The 17,069-nt window shown below is 38.9% G+C and overlaps 3 protein-coding genes across 4 annotated transcripts; all 3 read left to right on the top strand.

Annotated features, from left to right (window-relative positions):
* On the top strand, positions 1–1,459 carry LOC130710859 (ethylene-responsive transcription factor ERF061-like). Its single transcript, XM_057560241.1, has one exon. It carries the CDS (start codon positions 169–171, stop codon positions 1,012–1,014), a length of 846 nt encoding a protein of 281 aa, XP_057416224.1. The 5' UTR covers positions 1–168; the 3' UTR covers positions 1,015–1,459.
* A 325-nt stretch (positions 1,460–1,784) lies between these two features.
* Positions 1,785–5,430, top strand: LOC130710858 (uncharacterized). 2 transcript variants are annotated; one of them, XM_057560240.1, is made up of 4 exons: positions 1,785–2,516; positions 2,659–2,752; positions 3,597–3,655; positions 4,252–5,430. In XM_057560240.1, the coding sequence occupies exon 4, from the start codon at positions 4,258–4,260 to the stop codon at positions 5,422–5,424; it is 1,167 nt and encodes a 388-aa protein (XP_057416223.1). In that variant the 5' UTR covers positions 1,785–2,516; positions 2,659–2,752; positions 3,597–3,655; positions 4,252–4,257; the 3' UTR covers positions 5,425–5,430. The 2 variants fall into 2 exon arrangements, with proteins under 2 accessions (XP_057416223.1, XP_057416222.1); XM_057560239.1 differs by having other exon boundaries at positions 2,131–2,516; positions 2,683–2,752.
* An 8,361-nt stretch (positions 5,431–13,791) lies between these two features.
* On the top strand, positions 13,792–14,619 carry LOC130709875 (subtilisin-like protease SBT2.5). The gene is made up of 3 exons (XM_057559006.1): positions 13,792–13,945; positions 14,053–14,200; positions 14,307–14,619. The coding sequence occupies exons 1-3, from the start codon at positions 13,869–13,871 to the stop codon at positions 14,364–14,366; spliced, it is 285 nt and encodes a 94-aa protein (XP_057414989.1). The 5' UTR covers positions 13,792–13,868; the 3' UTR covers positions 14,367–14,619.
* Positions 14,620–17,069: the final 2,450 nt, after the last annotated feature.

The raw sequence follows: 17,069 nt of genomic DNA, 5'->3' as shown, positions 1-17,069 counted from the left end.
CCCTTTCTTTACCTCTCGATCATGACATTTCTTCACATAACACACATCTTTCCTTGATCACATGCATCTTCTGTTAATTAGAGATTTACTTCTTGCCTTCCTGCATATTTTACAGCATTCATCATTTTACTTCTCAACTTGAGGGACAAAGTTTTTTCTGTCAAAAACATGGAAGGAGTGCAAGAAAGAAACACAGAGGTTGAACTCCATGATGGTGTTAACATTGGATCATGTTTATCAAATCTCATACTATCAAGCGGAACAAACACCCTCGACTCGATTTTCTCTCATTGCGAGCCACGGCCACCAAACGCAACTACCATCACTAAGTTGGGACCTATAACCTCTTTGGGATCCTCAGTGTACCATCGCCAAAGAGATATTCTGCAAAAATTCTACGAAGAAACTCGGTTGAACCGGTCCTCTGTTTCCTCTGCTTCCCCTGTTTTCTCTGTTTTCAGTTCCTGGAAGAAAACATACCGGGGAGTGAGACAGAGGCACTGGGGAAAATGGGTCGCTGAGATTAGACTCCCTCAGAATAGGATGAGGGTGTGGTTGGGAACCTATGATACTCCTGAAGCTGCTGCTTATGCTTATGATTGTGCTGCTTACAAGCTCCGAGGCGAATACGCGCGTTTGAATTTCCAAGACATGATGATGAACCCAACAAACTTAGATTCTGAGAGATTGAATGCTTTGAAAGTTTCCGTGGATGCTAAAATTCAAGCCATATGTGAAAAGATGAAGAAGAGGGACAAGCCCAAGAACAAGAAGCGTGCTTCCAAGAAAGTGAACAGTGAGAATCAGAAGAAGATAAAGTCATTGCCTTGTTGTTCTCCATCTTCGTTGCTCTGTTCTGGTGTTTCAGGGGATGGAATTTGCAATGCTACATGCTCTGTTTCAGAGGAGTGTCCAATAATGGTAATAGAGGATCACTCGGATTTTCAGGATTGTTCATTGGAAAGGGTACCGTCTTTTGATCCTGAGTTGATTTGGGAGGTTTTGACTAATTAATTTGGAAGAATGGTCCCGATATTTGAACTCTGACGAGATTGATTCAATCAACATGCGTGTTTTGACGGTTTTTTACCGCTAGAACATGCATGTGTAGATTGAATGTCACGGGTTCAAAAATCACTCATGTTAGGAGGAAACATGTTGCATGTTACTTCTGACTGAATGTAGCAGAAGTTAGAAATAGAATCTGAGTTATATTTATTTAAGGTTACCCCAACGAACATATAATAATAGAGATGGTGAAGACGCCAATGTAAATGGAAATTTAATGTTGTACTATTGTGCTTAGCTGGGGCTTGTTCACGGTGTTTCAGATTGGGTGAACCAGAACAGTGTAAGCCTGCAGATGCAGCCCCATTACAGTTACTCCTTCAAATGAGTGCAATAAATTGAAAGTTGTAAGTAGTCAATAATGCATTGAACGACTAGAAATTTTAATACATGAAACTTAGTGTTAGTAAGGTTATGGAAAGTTACTCACGATCATGGATCATCGGTGGTAAACTATGGTTCCCACTAGGGTACACAATTTATTTTTTGGTCCACCGGTGGTCCATTGTTAATTACCGTTAGATCTTAGAATCTAGAAATATTCTTTAGATGAATGACTAGGATCAAAAGGATGATAAAAGGGTAAAAATGTAATATTCTTTCTTTTATTAATTAAAGGATAAAACAAAAATATAATTTCTGAGATTTCCTAACCAAAACAAAAATAAATCCCGGGTGGGTGAGGGTAGCACTTATGAGGTCTCGCCGGAGAAGACGGTGGTGTGCGGCGGCGCTGTCGCCGAAGGTGAAAGGGGGTCTTGTTCCTCTCGAGTCCAGGAACACGATTGTGGCGTCCGTTTCTCCAAAATCTCAGCCATGTGTTCAGAAGAGTCAGTTGCTGGCTCGCCAGAAATCGCTTCCGGCGGCGGCTCACGGCGGAGGGCGGCATAACAGAAAATTTGTTGAGGGGTTTCGTTGCGGATGATGAGGGGAGTACGATGGTGGTGTTGGTTCCTCCAAATGATGAGTGGTTCGCCAGAGATCAGAGATCAGGAGGAGAAGGTAGCTGAAACGCACCGTTTAATATTAATTTGGTTTGTTTTAATAAAAAGGAGATTAGAAAAAAAAAAGAGAAAAAAAAACAATTGTTTAATTAAAATTAGATTGCAACGTGCCCCCACACACCCCTTTTAGCAAACAGTGAAACCCAATTTCTTTCTCTCTGAATTCGCCGCCATCCTTCTCCTCATGTGCGCTACCTTGTGACAATCTCTTTCCCTTCAACTCCTATTCTTCTTCAAATAAAAGAACCCTACAGTACCCACGTGAGATAGGTGACAGTGAAGGAAGTGTTATTCCACCATATTAGATACACATTCATATTGGAAAGAATTCAAATTGGAAAGCTTTGACATTCACGTGGGAGACCTTGGGAATAAAATTTGGAAACCAGAGTTGCAGAGAGGAGTACTTGGCCATTCAAGTTGCATAGTTTAATTTTCTTTAAGGTATATTTCTCAACCCACAAATTTAGAGATTAGCATTGTACTGTATGTTAGATAAAGGTATAAGTAATTAGGGCCTTGGGTATACTGTTGGGGTTTCCATAGTTGCTTTCGGTAGTATGACATAAGATTTTGGTTGCTGAAGGTGAAATTTAATTGTGGTGTTCAGATTTACCGGGTGAAGATATGTTGGGTTGTCGCGCATTTGCTGAGGACGGTCCAATTGTTTCGTCATAGCTGTGAGTGATTTTTCAATCACTGTGGCTTATTTTTATAATTATATAATTGTTGATTTGATTATTTCATCATATCACTATTTATTTAAATTGGGGGAAACATGTTTTACAGTTCTTTAATTATCTGAAAGTTGGTTTTAGGAAGTTGATTTGGAATCTGATTATGAACTGATATGAAAACAATTTATATTGCTTTGTTTTTTTGGAAATTATGTGAAACTGAGATTATGAACTTGGAAAGTTGATTTTAAGACTTTTGATGAGACTTGAACTGATTTGAGAAAACGGTTTTGGGGATCTTGATAGAACCCCGTAGCCGTTAACGGAGGTAACGGCCTAGGTGCACCTAGTTAGATTGATTTCGGGAGGAGAGGGCTATCCGTTAGATGGAGCCGCCAGTGCACGGAGAGGGCTATCAACGAGATGTAGCTTCCCCCGGTAATACGTTTCGACATGTGATACGAGAGAGGAAAGGACTATCCGTTAGATGGAGCCGCCCCTATCGGATAGGCCATTCCTTAGGAGGAGAGGGCTATCAACGAGATGGAGCCGCCTCACGGTTCTACATGTGTGACCTTATTAAATTATATTTCTGATTTTTAAATGCTTTCATATGACTGACATGATTTTTATTCAGTTTCATTGAAACAGTTATTTATAAACTTGACAGTTTGATCATCTCTTATTTGAAATGATGCTTACTAATTTTATTAATAATATATATTTGATCCACTCTGAACTGATAGTGAAAAACTCGTGCTTCATATGTTTCCCCTTTCCTGTTCATGGTGGTTGTTAAATCCTCACTAAGTCTTTGTGACTTACCCCTTTATTATTTTATCCACAGATTCTTCAGCAGCTGAGTAGCAAGCTGTTCCTGGATTCAGATTGTCAGTTGTCTTGCTGGTAGGCCTCCATTGGCTGGTGGCCTCATTGCTATTTTATTTTCTTTTGACTCTAGTTATCTGCAGCTATAGGGAGTCATAGGTGATTTTAGTTTGGGGTTGACGACATTGTTTTATTTTAAAAGTTGACGTTGAGCGTTGAATTTTGGTTTTGTACCTTTCCTTGAAATTATGGATTTGAAGGATATTATTTAGCAGGTTATGTTATTTTGAGATTACAGAAATACAGAGGAGACTCTGTCGTTTTTTTTTTTATAAATTTATGCGGACGTATTTATCATGGTGAATTGGTTATAAATGGGTTATGTGTAAAAGGGTTGTCAGACTTGGGGTGATAGTTCGTGCGCCGGTCACGGCTTCGGATTTTTGGGTCGTGACAAAGTTGGTATCAGAGCCTTGGCTTTAGGTCCTATTAGCTGCAGACATGAGGTGGTAATAGAATCTTGCTAGTAAATTGTGAACCGCGGCACAACTTACTTCCAAGATGCTATTAACTCCTCATGATAGTCTTTGTGTCTCTTTCAATTGTTTGCTTCGAGTCTATTCCTTCATTTGAATCAATGTCTTGTCTTACATTCTATGTCTACTCATTCTTAGGTGAGGATGCCACCAAAGACTAGGGGTGCTACTAGAGCGACGACTTCTCGCAATGTTATTCCCCAACCTGATGACCCTCCTCTGAGGGATCTTGTTGGAAGTCGTGGTGGGGGCAGGCGAGGGGGAACCAGGGCTGGTGAGCGCAGGTTTGTTGCTAATGTATTCAATGTTCAAGTTCCTAGACGAAGAAGAGGAACTATAGGAGCAATAGATCTTTCAGACAATGAGCCAATAACAAATGAGGCTGAGCAAACACTTGGTGATGGACAACAACTTCAGATAGTTACTGGGCAACAGACAGAGGTTGGAGTGAGAGGGCAGCAATTGGTGGGGGCTACTCAGGGGATTGCAGTCACACTGATTGATTTTATGAAGCTGAAACCCCCTACTTTTAGTGGATCTGGTACAAGCGATGAGCCACAACGATTCATTGATGCTTTGGAGAGGCTATGGAGGGCATTGGGATGCACAGATACACGGGCAGTGGAGTTGGCATCATTTCAGCTAGAGGGTGTAGCACGTGATTGGTACAATGTCTTGACTCGTGCGAAACCAGTGGGATCACCTCCATGGACATGGGCTGATTTTTCGGCGGAATTCATGAACTGCTTCCTTCCACAGAGTGTTAGAGATGGCTTTGTTCGTGATTTTGAGAGGCTAGAACAAGCTGAGGGCATGACAGTTTCTGAGTACAGTGCTCATTTTACCCATCTTTCTAGATATGTTCCCTATCCTCTTCCAGAGGAGGAGCGTGTCAAGAGGTTCGTCAGAGGACTCAAAGAGTATTTGTTTAAATCTGTAGTTGGGTCTAAATCTTCCACTTTCTCTGAGGTATTGAGTTTGGCACTTCTGGTTGAGCAGCGACAGAAGGAGAAGGGGAGTGCTACACAGAATTCACAGAAGAGGCCGCGCTTTGAGGGATCTCATGGTACTCATTCGAGTCAAGGCAGTGGTTTTACACCTCGTCACCAGGGGCATTCAAGGACAGTGGTATCTGGGAGTGCTTCTAGTGGCCATTCTTCAGGCTTCGTGCAGAATCGCAGATCTGATTTTGGTGGGTCTTCACGGTCTGTTACCCCTCAGAGACATTCTGGTGCTAGAGCTACATCATGCCCTACTTGTGGCAAGTTCCACTCTGGAACTTGCTTTGGAGATAATAGGGTGTGCTATTAGTGCGGTTGTTCAGGTCATGTTAGGAGGGATTGTCCTGCTTTGGCTCCAGCAGGAGCGAATGTAGCATCTTCTCAGGCTCTCACAGCACCTGCGAGGCAGGCTGGCTCTTCTTTTGGTCGTGGTCATGGGGGGTCTCAGCAGAGTGGAGGAGGACCCGGTGGCAGAGGTCAGGGACAGGCAGGGAGAGGTCAAGCTCGAGTCTTTGCTTTGACTCATCAGGATGCTCAGGCATTCAATGCAGTGGTTACAAGTACAATTTCTATATGTTCACGAGCTGCTCATGTTTTGTTTGATCCTGGAGCAACACACTCTTTTGTGTCATTGTTGTTTTCTTCTCAACTTAACAAATGTTCTTCTTTTTTGGAGGAGAAGTTGATTGTCTCTGCCCCTCTTGGAGAGTCTATGTTAGCTAATTTTGTGTACCGTTCTTGCAAGATAATTATTGGGGGTAGGAAGCTATCGGTAGACCTGATAGCATTAGACATGGTTGATTTTGATGTAATTTTGGGTATGGATTGGTTAGCCTCACATCATGCTACTGTAGACTGTCATAACAAAATAGTGAGATTTGAGATACCCGGAGAGTCACCTTTCTCGTTTCAAGGAGAGCAAAGTTGGGCACCATATAATCTCATTTCAGCACTTAGAGCTAGCAAGTTACTTAGGAAGGGTTGTCATGGATACCTGGCTTTGGTGAAGGATACTCAAGCAACTAAGTTAAATCTAGAAGCTGTTCCCGTAGTGTGTGAATTTCCAGATGTTTTCCCTGAAGATCTTCCTGGAGTACCACCTGATAGAGAGATAGAGTTCTCCATAGACTTACCTCCTGACACTCAGCCAATATCCATACCTCCTTATCGTATGGCTCCAGCTGAGCTTAAGGAATTAAAAGAACAACTGCAGGATCTCATTGACAAAGACTTTATTCGCCCTAGTACTTCTCCATGGGGAGCACCTGTTCTGTTTGTGAAAAAGAAGGATGGGACAATGCGGTTGTGTGTTGACTACAGGCAATTAAATAAGGTGACAATAAAGAATAAATATCCTTTACCTCGCATTGATGAACTATTTGATCAGCTGCAAGGAGCTCAATGCTTCTCAAAGATTGACTTGCGTTCCGGATATCACCAGTTGAAGATAAGGAATGAAGATATTCCGAAGACAGCTTTCCGAACGCGTTATGGCCATTATGAGTTTTTGGTCATGTCGTTTGGACTCACAAATGCTCCTGCTGCTTTTATGGACTTGATGAATCGAGTCTTTAAACCGTTTTTGGATCACTTTGTGATTATATTTATTGATGACATTCTTATTTATTCGAAGAATAAAGAGGAGCATGAACAACACCTCAGGTTGGTTTTGCAGACACTAAAAGAGAAGCAGTTGTATGCCAAATACTCCAAATGTGAATTCTGGCTTGATAGTGTGGCTTTCTTGGGGCATGTGGTGTCAAAAGATGGGATCAGTGTTGATCCGAGCAAGATAGAAGCAGTACAGAAGTGGCCGAGACCTACTACAGTGAAGGAGATTCGGAGTTTTCTTGGTTTGGCCGGATATTATCGTCGCTTTGTAAAAGATTTCTCTAAACTTGCATCCCCGTTGACTAGGCTGACCCAGAAGAAAGTTGAGTTTAAATGGTCTGATGCATGTGAGGAGAGCTTTCAGAAGTTGAAAGAACGTCTGACTTCAGCGCCTATCTTAGTTCTACCCTCAGGCGATGGAGGTTATACAGTTTATTGTGATGCTTCTAGAGTGGGACTTGGGTGCGTACTTATGCAACATGGCAAGGTCATTGCATACGCTTCTAGGCAACTCAAAAGGCATGAACAGAACTACCCTACACATGATTTGAAAATGGCAGAAGTGGTGTTTGCTCTTAAAATATGGAGGCATTATCTTTATGGTGAGACTTGTGAGATTTTTACAGATCATAAAAGTCTTAAGTACATTTTTGAGCAGCGAGACTTGAATTTAAGGCAGAGGAGGTGGATGGAGCTTCTGAAGGACTATGATTGCACAATCTTGTATCATCCTGGCAAGGCAAATGTGGTTGCTGATGCCTTAAGCAGAAAATCCATGGGTAGTCTTAGTCACTTAGCTATAGTGAAAAGACCCATAGTTAAAGAGTTCCAAGAACTTGTTGATAGTGGCGTACAATTTGAGGTTGAGAATTCTAATTCATTGTTGGCTCACGTGCAACTTCACTCCACTTTGATTGATGATGTTAAACAAGCTCAAGGCCAAGATCCGGAGGTGGTGAAGATTGTGGGAGATGTTGCAGGTGGCAAAGTTTCACAATTTTCAGTTGGCTCTAATGGTGTTTTGCGATTTGGAACTCGCTTGTGTGTGCCTAATGTAGATAGTTTGAGAATGAGAATCTTGGAGGAGGCTCATCATTCGTCTTACACTATACACCCAGGTTCTAATAAAATGTATCAAGACTTAAAAGAGTTTTATTGGTGGGAAGAGATGAAGAAAGACGTAGCAGAATTTGTTTCTAAATGCTTGGTGTGTCAGCAAGTGAAGGCGGAGCACCAAAAGCCAGCTGGGTTACTTCAGTCTATTCAGATACCAGAATGGAAGTGGGAGGGTATTGCTATGGACTTTGTAACAGGTTTGCCTAGAACCTCTAAGGGTCATGATTCTGTTTGGGTGATTATAGATCGGTTGACTAAATCTGCCCATTTCTTGCCGGTGGAGACTACTTATACTGCGTCTCAATATGCTAAGATTTACCTGGATGAGATTGTTTCCTTGCATGGTGTACCTGTGTCTATAATTTCAGATCGAGGAGCTCAATTCACATCACAATTTTGGAGGTCTTTTCAAACTGCTTTGGGAACTCGATTAAAAATGAGTACCGCTTTCCATCCTCAAACTGATGGTCAATCCGAGAGGACTATTCAGATCTTAGAGGATATGCTTCGTGCTTGTGTATTAGACCTCAAAGGGAACTGGGATCAATATTTGTCTTTGATGGAATTCGCTTATAATAATAACAACTATCTATCTAGCATTCAGATGGCTCCATTTGAAGCCTTATATGGTAGGAGATGCAGATCACCTATAGGTTGGTTCGAGGTTGGAGAAGCCAAACTAGTAGGTCCAGAACTTATTCAGGATGCAATAGAGAAGATTAAGTTGATTCGAGATCGCTTGGTTACAGCTCAAAGTAGGCAGAAGTCATATGCGGATAAGAGGCGACGCCCTTTAGAGTTTGTGGTTGGCGACCATGTCTTTTTACGTGTTTCTCCAATGAAAGGAGTTCTACGGTTTGGTAAAAAGGAAAAACTAAGTCCAAGGTTCATTGGACCGTTTGAGGTGTTAGAGAGGGTTGGCTCTGTATCTTATCGTTTGGCACTTCCGCCAGATCTATCTGCAGTTCATCCAGTTTTTCATGTTTCTATGCTGCGGAAATACCTATATGATCCTTCTCACGTTATCCGTCATGAGGATGTACAGCTAGATGAACACTTATCCTACACAGAGCATCCGGTAGCTATAGTCGATAGACAAGTGAAGCGTCTACGTTCTAAAGATGTTGGTTCAGTTAAAGTTCTTTGGCGAGGACCATCGGATGAAGAGGCGACTTGGGAGGCCGAGGATATCATGCGTGAAAAGTATCCTCACTTGTTCGAATCTCAAGGTTAGTATGACTTTAAAATTCGAGGACGAATTTTGTATAAGGGGGGAAGATTGAAACGCACCGTTTAATATTAATTTGGTTTGTTTTAATAAAAAGGAGATTAGAAAAAAAAAGAGAAAAAAAAACAATTGTTTAATTAAAATTAGATTGCAAAGTGCAGCCCCACACACCCATTTTAGCAAACAGTGAAACCCAATTTCTTTCTCTCTGAATTCGCCGCCATCCTTCTCCTCATGTGCGCTACCTTGTGACAATCTCTTTCCCTTCAACTCCTATTCTTCTTCAAATAAAAGAACCCTACAGTACCCACGTGAGATAGGTGACAGTGAAGGAAGTGTTATTCCACCATATTAGATACACATTCATATTGGAAAGAATTCAAATTGGAAAGCTTTGGCATTCACGTGGGAGACCTTGGGAATAATATTTGGAAACCAGAGTTGCAGAGAGGAGTACTTGGCCATTCAAGTTGCATAGTTTAATTTTCTTTAAGGTATATTTCTCAACCCACAAATTTGGAGATTAGCATTGTACTGTATGTTAGATAAAGGTATAAGTAATTAGGGCCTTGGGTATACTGTTGGGGTTTCCATAGTTGCTCTCGGTAATATGACATAAGATTTTGGTTGCTGAAGGTGAAATTTAATTGTGGTGTTCAGATTTACCGGGTGAAGATATGTTGGGTTGTCGCGCATTTGCTGAGGACGGTCCAATTGTTTCGTCATAGCTGTGAGTGATTTTTCAATCACTGTGGCTTATTTTTATAATTATATAATTGTTGATTTGATTATTTTATCATATCACTATTTATTTAAATTGGGGGAAACGTGTTTTACAGTTCTTTAATTATCTGAAAGTTGGTTTTAGAAAGTTGATTTGGAATCTGATTATGAACTGATATGAAAACAATTTATATTGCTTTGATTTTTTGGAAATTATGTGAAACTGAGATTATGAACTTGGAAAGTTGATTTTAAGACTTTTGATGAGACTTGAACTGATTTGAGAAAACGGTTTTGGGGATCCTTGATAGAACCCCGTAGCCGTTAACGGAGGTAATGGCCTAGGTGCACCTAGTTAGATTGATTCCGGGAGGAGAGGGCTATCCGTTAGATGGAGCCGCCAGTGCACGGAGAGGGCTATCAACGTGATGTAGCTTCCCCCGGTAATACGTTTTGACATGTGATACGAGAGAGGAAAGGGCTATCCGTTAGATGGAGCCGCCCCTATCGGATAGGCCATCCCTTAGGAGGAGAGGACTATCAACGAGATGGAGCCGTCTCACGGTTCTACATGTGTGACCTTATTAAATTATATTTCTGATTTTTAAATGCTTTCATATGACTGACATGATTTTTATTCAGTTTTATTGAAACAGTTATTTATAAACTTGACAGTTTGATCATCTCTTATTTGAAATGATGCTTACTAATTTTATTAATAATATATATTTGATCCACTCTGAACTGATAGTGAAAAACTCGTGCTTCATATGTTTCCCCTTTCCTGTTCATGGTGGTTGTTAAATCCTCACTAAGTCTTTGTGACTTACCCCTTTATTATTTTATCCACAGATTCTTCAGCAGCTGAGTAGCAAGCTGTTCCTGGATTCAGATTGTCAGTTGTCTTGCTGGTAGGCCTCCATTGGCTGGTGGCCTCATTGCTATTTTATTTTCTTTTGACTCTAGTTATCTGCAGCTATAGGGAGTCATAGGTGATTTTAGTTTGGGGTTGACGACATTGTTTTATTTTAAAAGTTGACGTTGAGCGTTGAATTTTGGTTTTGTACCTTTCCTTGAAATTATGGATTTGAAGGATATTATTTAGCAGGTTATGTTATTTTGAGATTACAGAAATACAGAGGAGACTCTGTCGTTTTTTTTATAAATTTATGCGGACGTATTTATCATGGTGAATTGGTTATAAATGAGTTATGTGTAAAAGGCTTGTCGGACTTGGGGTGATAGTCCGTGCGCCGGTCACGGCTTCGGATTTTTGGGTCGTGACAGTAGCGATGGTTAGGGTTTCGTTTTCCCTGTCCCTTGCGTTGGTGGCATCGCTCATGGTCTCGGGCGTGGGTGATGGTAGCTATGACTGCCATGCTTGCCATAGAAAGGAGGAGAGGCAACGGTGGTGATGACTCGTGAGGAAGAAGGTGATGGTGGTTGTGTTTCCATGGTGGTGCGCGCGTGGGAGGAGAAGGAAGAGCCAAGGTGGTGGTGGCTGGCTTCGTTGATTGAAGAAGAAGAAGTAGACATGGTGAGGTGATGAGTGATGAGTTGCAGGAGGTAAAAAGAGAAGAAGAAGATGCTGTGGGGGGAGAAATAGAGAAATCTTTGAGGGTTGGACCTGATCTGGTGAAGAAGATCCAGATCTGAAATGTTTAGGATTTATTTTTTTTTAATATTTTTCTTTGGTAAATTACTTAAAACATCCATGGTCCGTGGGTGGACCAAAAAATAAATTGTGCACCCTAGTGGGAACGTAAACTATGATATTAACATTCTTTTTTCATTTTAATAAGCGAATGACTGTTATCAAAAGTTTCCAAATGATATATCACAATGTGAGACAGAAAACAACGGAAAAAAACTTAATAAAGTATTGGGCTAAAGTTTCTATCCTTGATGCGGTTGACTTTACGTCTTTAATGAATAGTATATTAAAAATTAGGAGGCCTATACTCAATTACAACAGTTAGTTTAAGAGTGAGAGCTGCTTTTACCCTTTCTAAGCAATTGATTGACCATATCTCCTGCCAATGTGAGACTTCTAATATATCCCTCACACCAAGGGTTGAATATTGAGAGTATGGAATGGATATAAATGAGTGACAACAAATAAAACTAAAATAAACTCTGATACCATATTAAATAATCAATATTTAGAACATTGAGTAATCAATATTTCCATTATTAACCCACCTCACAGTTGAACCACTTTCTAATTCTATCATGATGATTTTTATATTGAAATGATGATAAAATTCTAGATCACCGAGCACTTCAATTTGCTAATGTTTCAACTTCAAATTCTCCCATATGCTTATCCAATAGGTTTAGAGAGACAACTGGCAACTTCTCATTTAGTGTTTCTTAACACACTCCCAACACCACTTATTTCAATAGAGGTGGAAATACATCAGGTCATAGTCCAAGTCTAGCTTGCATCATAGTTTTGTGACCTAACCTTGGCTTGAGAAACATTTTTTACTGCTCAAGTTTTATTTAAACTGCAAGATCAAGATTTGACAATTGGCAATGGGAATGCTAACCACGTGACTGGAGCCACATACATAATCTTGGCACTGGATCCAGTTCTTCTGTTCTACTAGTATTAATATCTTATGGATTCACACTACAACAATTTTGAAGCAGTCAACACTTGACTGTAGTAAACTTATAAACTAATTCAGCAAAGCATCTACTTGATTACAAAGGGGCACCTTAGATCATGTAACCGATATTAATGATTAATGGAGTAAAATAATGATGTATGCTTTGACTTTCATGCACAAACGCGTGAGTTTAATTATTTATTTTAAAATTTGACTTTTCTAGCACTGTGTACGATTACATATTTATGACCGCCAAGTGTGAACAATACTGCTTCATTCATCATCTTTAAAGGCCACCACCGAAATCAGAGTCAGGATTTATATTATTCAAATACTAACTGAAGGTGTTTTCCCAAATTTTGAGCTGAGCTACTGGATGATATTGATCTCTGCCGTCCCGATGGATCTTTCAGTAGGAAGGTGTGATCTTAAGATGGTGGGAGAGATAGTTGCAAATGTACTCACACTCAAGTTAGTATGATATTATTAAGAGAGAAACTTAAAGTCATAAAAGAACAATTAAATAACAAAATGAGTAATGTGCTTGTAAATGAACAATCAAACATCCAGACATTATTAAAGTCATTCTTGATGAGCTAAGCTTTCACAATGTATCAACGTATGACGACTTCCGAATGATAACTTATCATATGCAATCTTGTGATTGTCTTATTGTATCAGCTTGAATCTGCTTAGTTGTTCGTCGGACAAGATGAACTTGCTTTCAACCATCTCAACTGCAAGCATGAACTCTACTTAGTCGTAGATTATTCGGTCTGCTTTAAAAGGTGTTGGGCTTAAATCATCTTTTGGGCTAACCGCAATATACTATATCAAAAATATGTATTATTTCATAATAAGTTGCGTTTGATTTTTCAAAGAGTTTTGAATAGAGGTAGCGGCCACACTTGAGCCCCAATATAAAGGGTTTTTAGTACTCACAACCGCATGCAATTGCAACCATATCAACACCTATTTGTCCGCAATATAACCGCAATGACAACCACAATTTAAATTCCGTTTAAATTAAATATTTTCTATTTATGTTGCACTCAACTAATATACAATCACAAAATACTTACTATTATGAGGGTTGTCTAAATGACTTATGATAAAGTTCGGGTTAAATAATTTATCATCCAATCACATTGGAGATAAGTGAGTTTGAATTTCTATATTTTATTTATTAATTTATTTCCAACTCATTTATCTCCAATGTGATTGGATGATGAGTTATTTAACCCAAACTTTATCATGGGTCATTTAGACATCTCACACTATTATGCGATGAAATAAGAAAAAACAAGGTGGGGCCTCCTAATTTTTCTCCATTATAATTGTTTCTGTTTGTAAGTCATTCAATCTCTTGCCATATAAATAGTAGCTAGGGGAGCTGAAGATAGCCATTGCAAGTGTATCCTTTCACTCAAATTAACAAGATAGAAAAAAGAGACATTCTTAATGGGGAGCACAAAAGGTGAGTCATACTTTGTCTTCATGAACTATGATCCAGAATACGTGCGACTTCAAGCTGATAGGTCCGTTCTCACTTATCACTTCAAGCTGTAGAATTAATGATTCTTTATTTACACCATTTTTCTTGAATATACTCATTTTAATTTATGGTTCTGTATCTTGCTCTTAGAGCCAAGAAAGGGACGAATGAGCTTGACTTGTACCTTAGTAGAAAGCATGATGAGCTCTTAGCAAATACCCTTGAGCCAGGAAGCTACAAGAAGGAATCTTCTTTAGTCATTGTTGATGGGTTTGCAGTGGAAATAACAGAGGATCAAGTAACATAACTATTCCCTCTAATCTATGTTATTCCTTATGGTGATCTGATGTTTTCTTTTGTCTGTCTTCAGTGTGTTGATTTAATTTGGTGTCATTTTCCAACAGGCCAATGTGCTCAGATCTGTAGAAGGAGTGAGAGTTGTGGAGAAAAATGAAGTAGCTTAACATTGCTAATTATTAGTGTTCTGAGAATATAAAAACTTGTTGTTTGTTTAGTTAACTTCCAGTTCTTGAAGTTTCTCAAGTGTTCAATACTTTAATTTGCTACTCCCTTGGCAAGAGGGGACTATAATTTAGGGAAATCAAGTTAGATTTGTGCTGATTACCATTTTATTGTTGTAATCTAACTATTAGAAAACTTGTCAAAATGAAAATGTGGGACATTGAACTTTTGAAATACTAACTATTTTTCCTATAGTATTTCTCATAGTTAGTTCAACACCCTCTATCACGATAATTAGTGTCATCACACTTAAGAACTCCGATAATTTAAAAACAAAGAATCAAAGGGAAATCTACTGAGATTTATTCAGATGCACTGACAAAGCTCGCCATGAATAACGACTGGGATTGAAGGTTTGTGCCCAACCACCTACCACTAGGATATCCTGCTGTGTCAGGATGTAGTTAATTAGTTATTTTGTTGGTTTCTTTTCTTTCCATCTGTAACCAAAAAAAAAAATTAACTCCCCAAGTCTAACCAATATCGCTAGTTATGGAAATTAAGGAGAAGGAGTACAATCTAGGATTACTTGCTTCAAGTTTTTTGATAAAGTTCAGAACAAAAGCTGAACTACAGGTCAGATCATTCACATGCAGGCATGAACTGTTCATGACAATGCCCCCTCCATGCATGAAGAGTTATGATTTGGACCCTCTTTCCTGGCTGAATCCTGGTGCAGCATGCATAAACTAAAATTTCCCTTTTCAATAAAATTTCTTTCTTTTTTCATAGTTTGTGAGCAAACATGCTTTGTTTTTTACCGTTTAATTTTGCAGCATTGCATTATCTTCGAAAAAAGAGAGAATAAGCGTTGCATCATGCAGGGTAGGGGCCTCTTTTCTCTCCTCCATGCAGCTAACATGTCCCTGTCCTGGACAGTACAAACCATAAGGGGGCCGTAGCCTGTTGGCATGCAGTCAGGCCTAGGCCCACCCTTAGTTTAGGGAGAATTGCATTTGAAGACCAATCGTATAATTCAATATAAGGTGCAATTAATCAAATATCACTTTGAAATAAAAAACGAATGAAAGTCAGATTTCTAAGGTAGGAGGAATATCCGCTCACATCACACTCAATTGGAATCCAAATACATACTATAATATCATATTATTAACGTTATGGTCCAAAGAATGAATATTAGTTAGCAAATCGGTTTTTATAAGTGTGTCTCATTTTGTAGAGAGTATGTTTTTGAATGACTGAAATCCTGAACTTAATAGGATATTGAAATCCTGAATCTTTCATAAATCACACATATATAGAAGCATAATTGAGCTGGAAAAATCTGAAGTAATTGTTGACTGCATGAAAGGAACTTCAAAAAGAGAAGGGTGGTGCATATTGAACAAGGAGTGACCGAGCAAACAAATCCTAAGAGGTAAAGAAATTTGAGCAAAGGGATTAAGGGACAGACTATACATACATGGAATTGCACAATTGGAAAAAACCTGAGTACTTTGTCAGGCCATAAGTCAATTGTAATTTGCATAAGGGACAGCTTATTAACTCCTCCTAAGGGCCTCTTGCCTAGCTCGTTCGTGGACCCAATGGTCATTAATTAGATGGTCCTGCTAAGAAGCCCTTGAGGGAGAGTGAACAACCAAACCCCTTGGTAATTGGTTAACTTTAACTCTTTATTGTTGGCCTGGCTTACTACTTGAAAGGTTCATAGTATAGAAGCCATCTTTATACTGCAGAAACAGATCAGAAGAAAAACTGTGAAAGTTGTTGACTTTTGTGTGTGGGGTCTCCATATCTTGGCAGTTGAAGCTGTGTGGCAAGATTTGATCCCTTTGCTTTGTACATTCCATATCAAGCTAAGATTGCTCAAGTTGAAATCCTGGTCAGATAAAGGCATAATCTGTTAAGCCATGCACATTGTGAAGAACATTGACTTCACAAGCTTTCTTTTAAATAGAATTATAATATAATTAACAGGACATGATGGCCTTTGGCGACCTTAGAAAGACAGTAACACTATGTACTGTACTATATAGCAGCTTGCATGCCTTAAGGGCATCTGATCACCTTCTCTTTAAGAACACATGAGTGTTAATCCAATGCAATTGTTGTTTTGACATTCCTTATGTCTTCTTGTCCTTTGATTCGAGTTAAAAAAAATCAAGAATCAAACTATGTTTATTTATAGTTTGTTATTTAGATCCATATTCTAAAATATTTCGTGCAACAAGATCATGTCACTTGTATAACATTGTTTAGTCATAGAATCACATTTTTCAAGTGATAGTATAAATTGTAAGTTATTGAGAATGAAATGGATAATAAGAATATTGGCAAAAGCCTCTTTTTATTTTATTTTTCTAACTTTGTTTTTTCATTTTCTCTCTTTGATTTTGCTTGGTAGAGTTTCTCTTTAGCAACATCTATAAAAAAAATCTTTTTTTTGAACAAATCTATAAAAAAAATCAAAAACATATGTTGATGGCAACTATAAATATAAAAAATTAACTTATTTTTCAAAATAGCCATAAGGTGGTCATTGGTGTTCACTATATTATTTTTATAATTATAATATATGTAGCAAGAGTAATGATATATACAACGTCTTCATTCCTTTCCCACCTTATTTCTATTTATTTCTCTTTTCTCTATCAATCAAATCACTTATCACATTTTTACTTTCT

This window comes from Lotus japonicus, chromosome 4 (genome assembly GCF_012489685.1).
Source record: "Lotus japonicus ecotype B-129 chromosome 4, LjGifu_v1.2".
NCBI classification, from domain to species: domain Eukaryota; kingdom Viridiplantae; phylum Streptophyta; class Magnoliopsida; order Fabales; family Fabaceae; genus Lotus; species Lotus japonicus.
The sequence above is the reverse complement of the archived record's forward strand: the minus strand, read 5'-3'. Positions and strand labels throughout refer to the sequence as shown.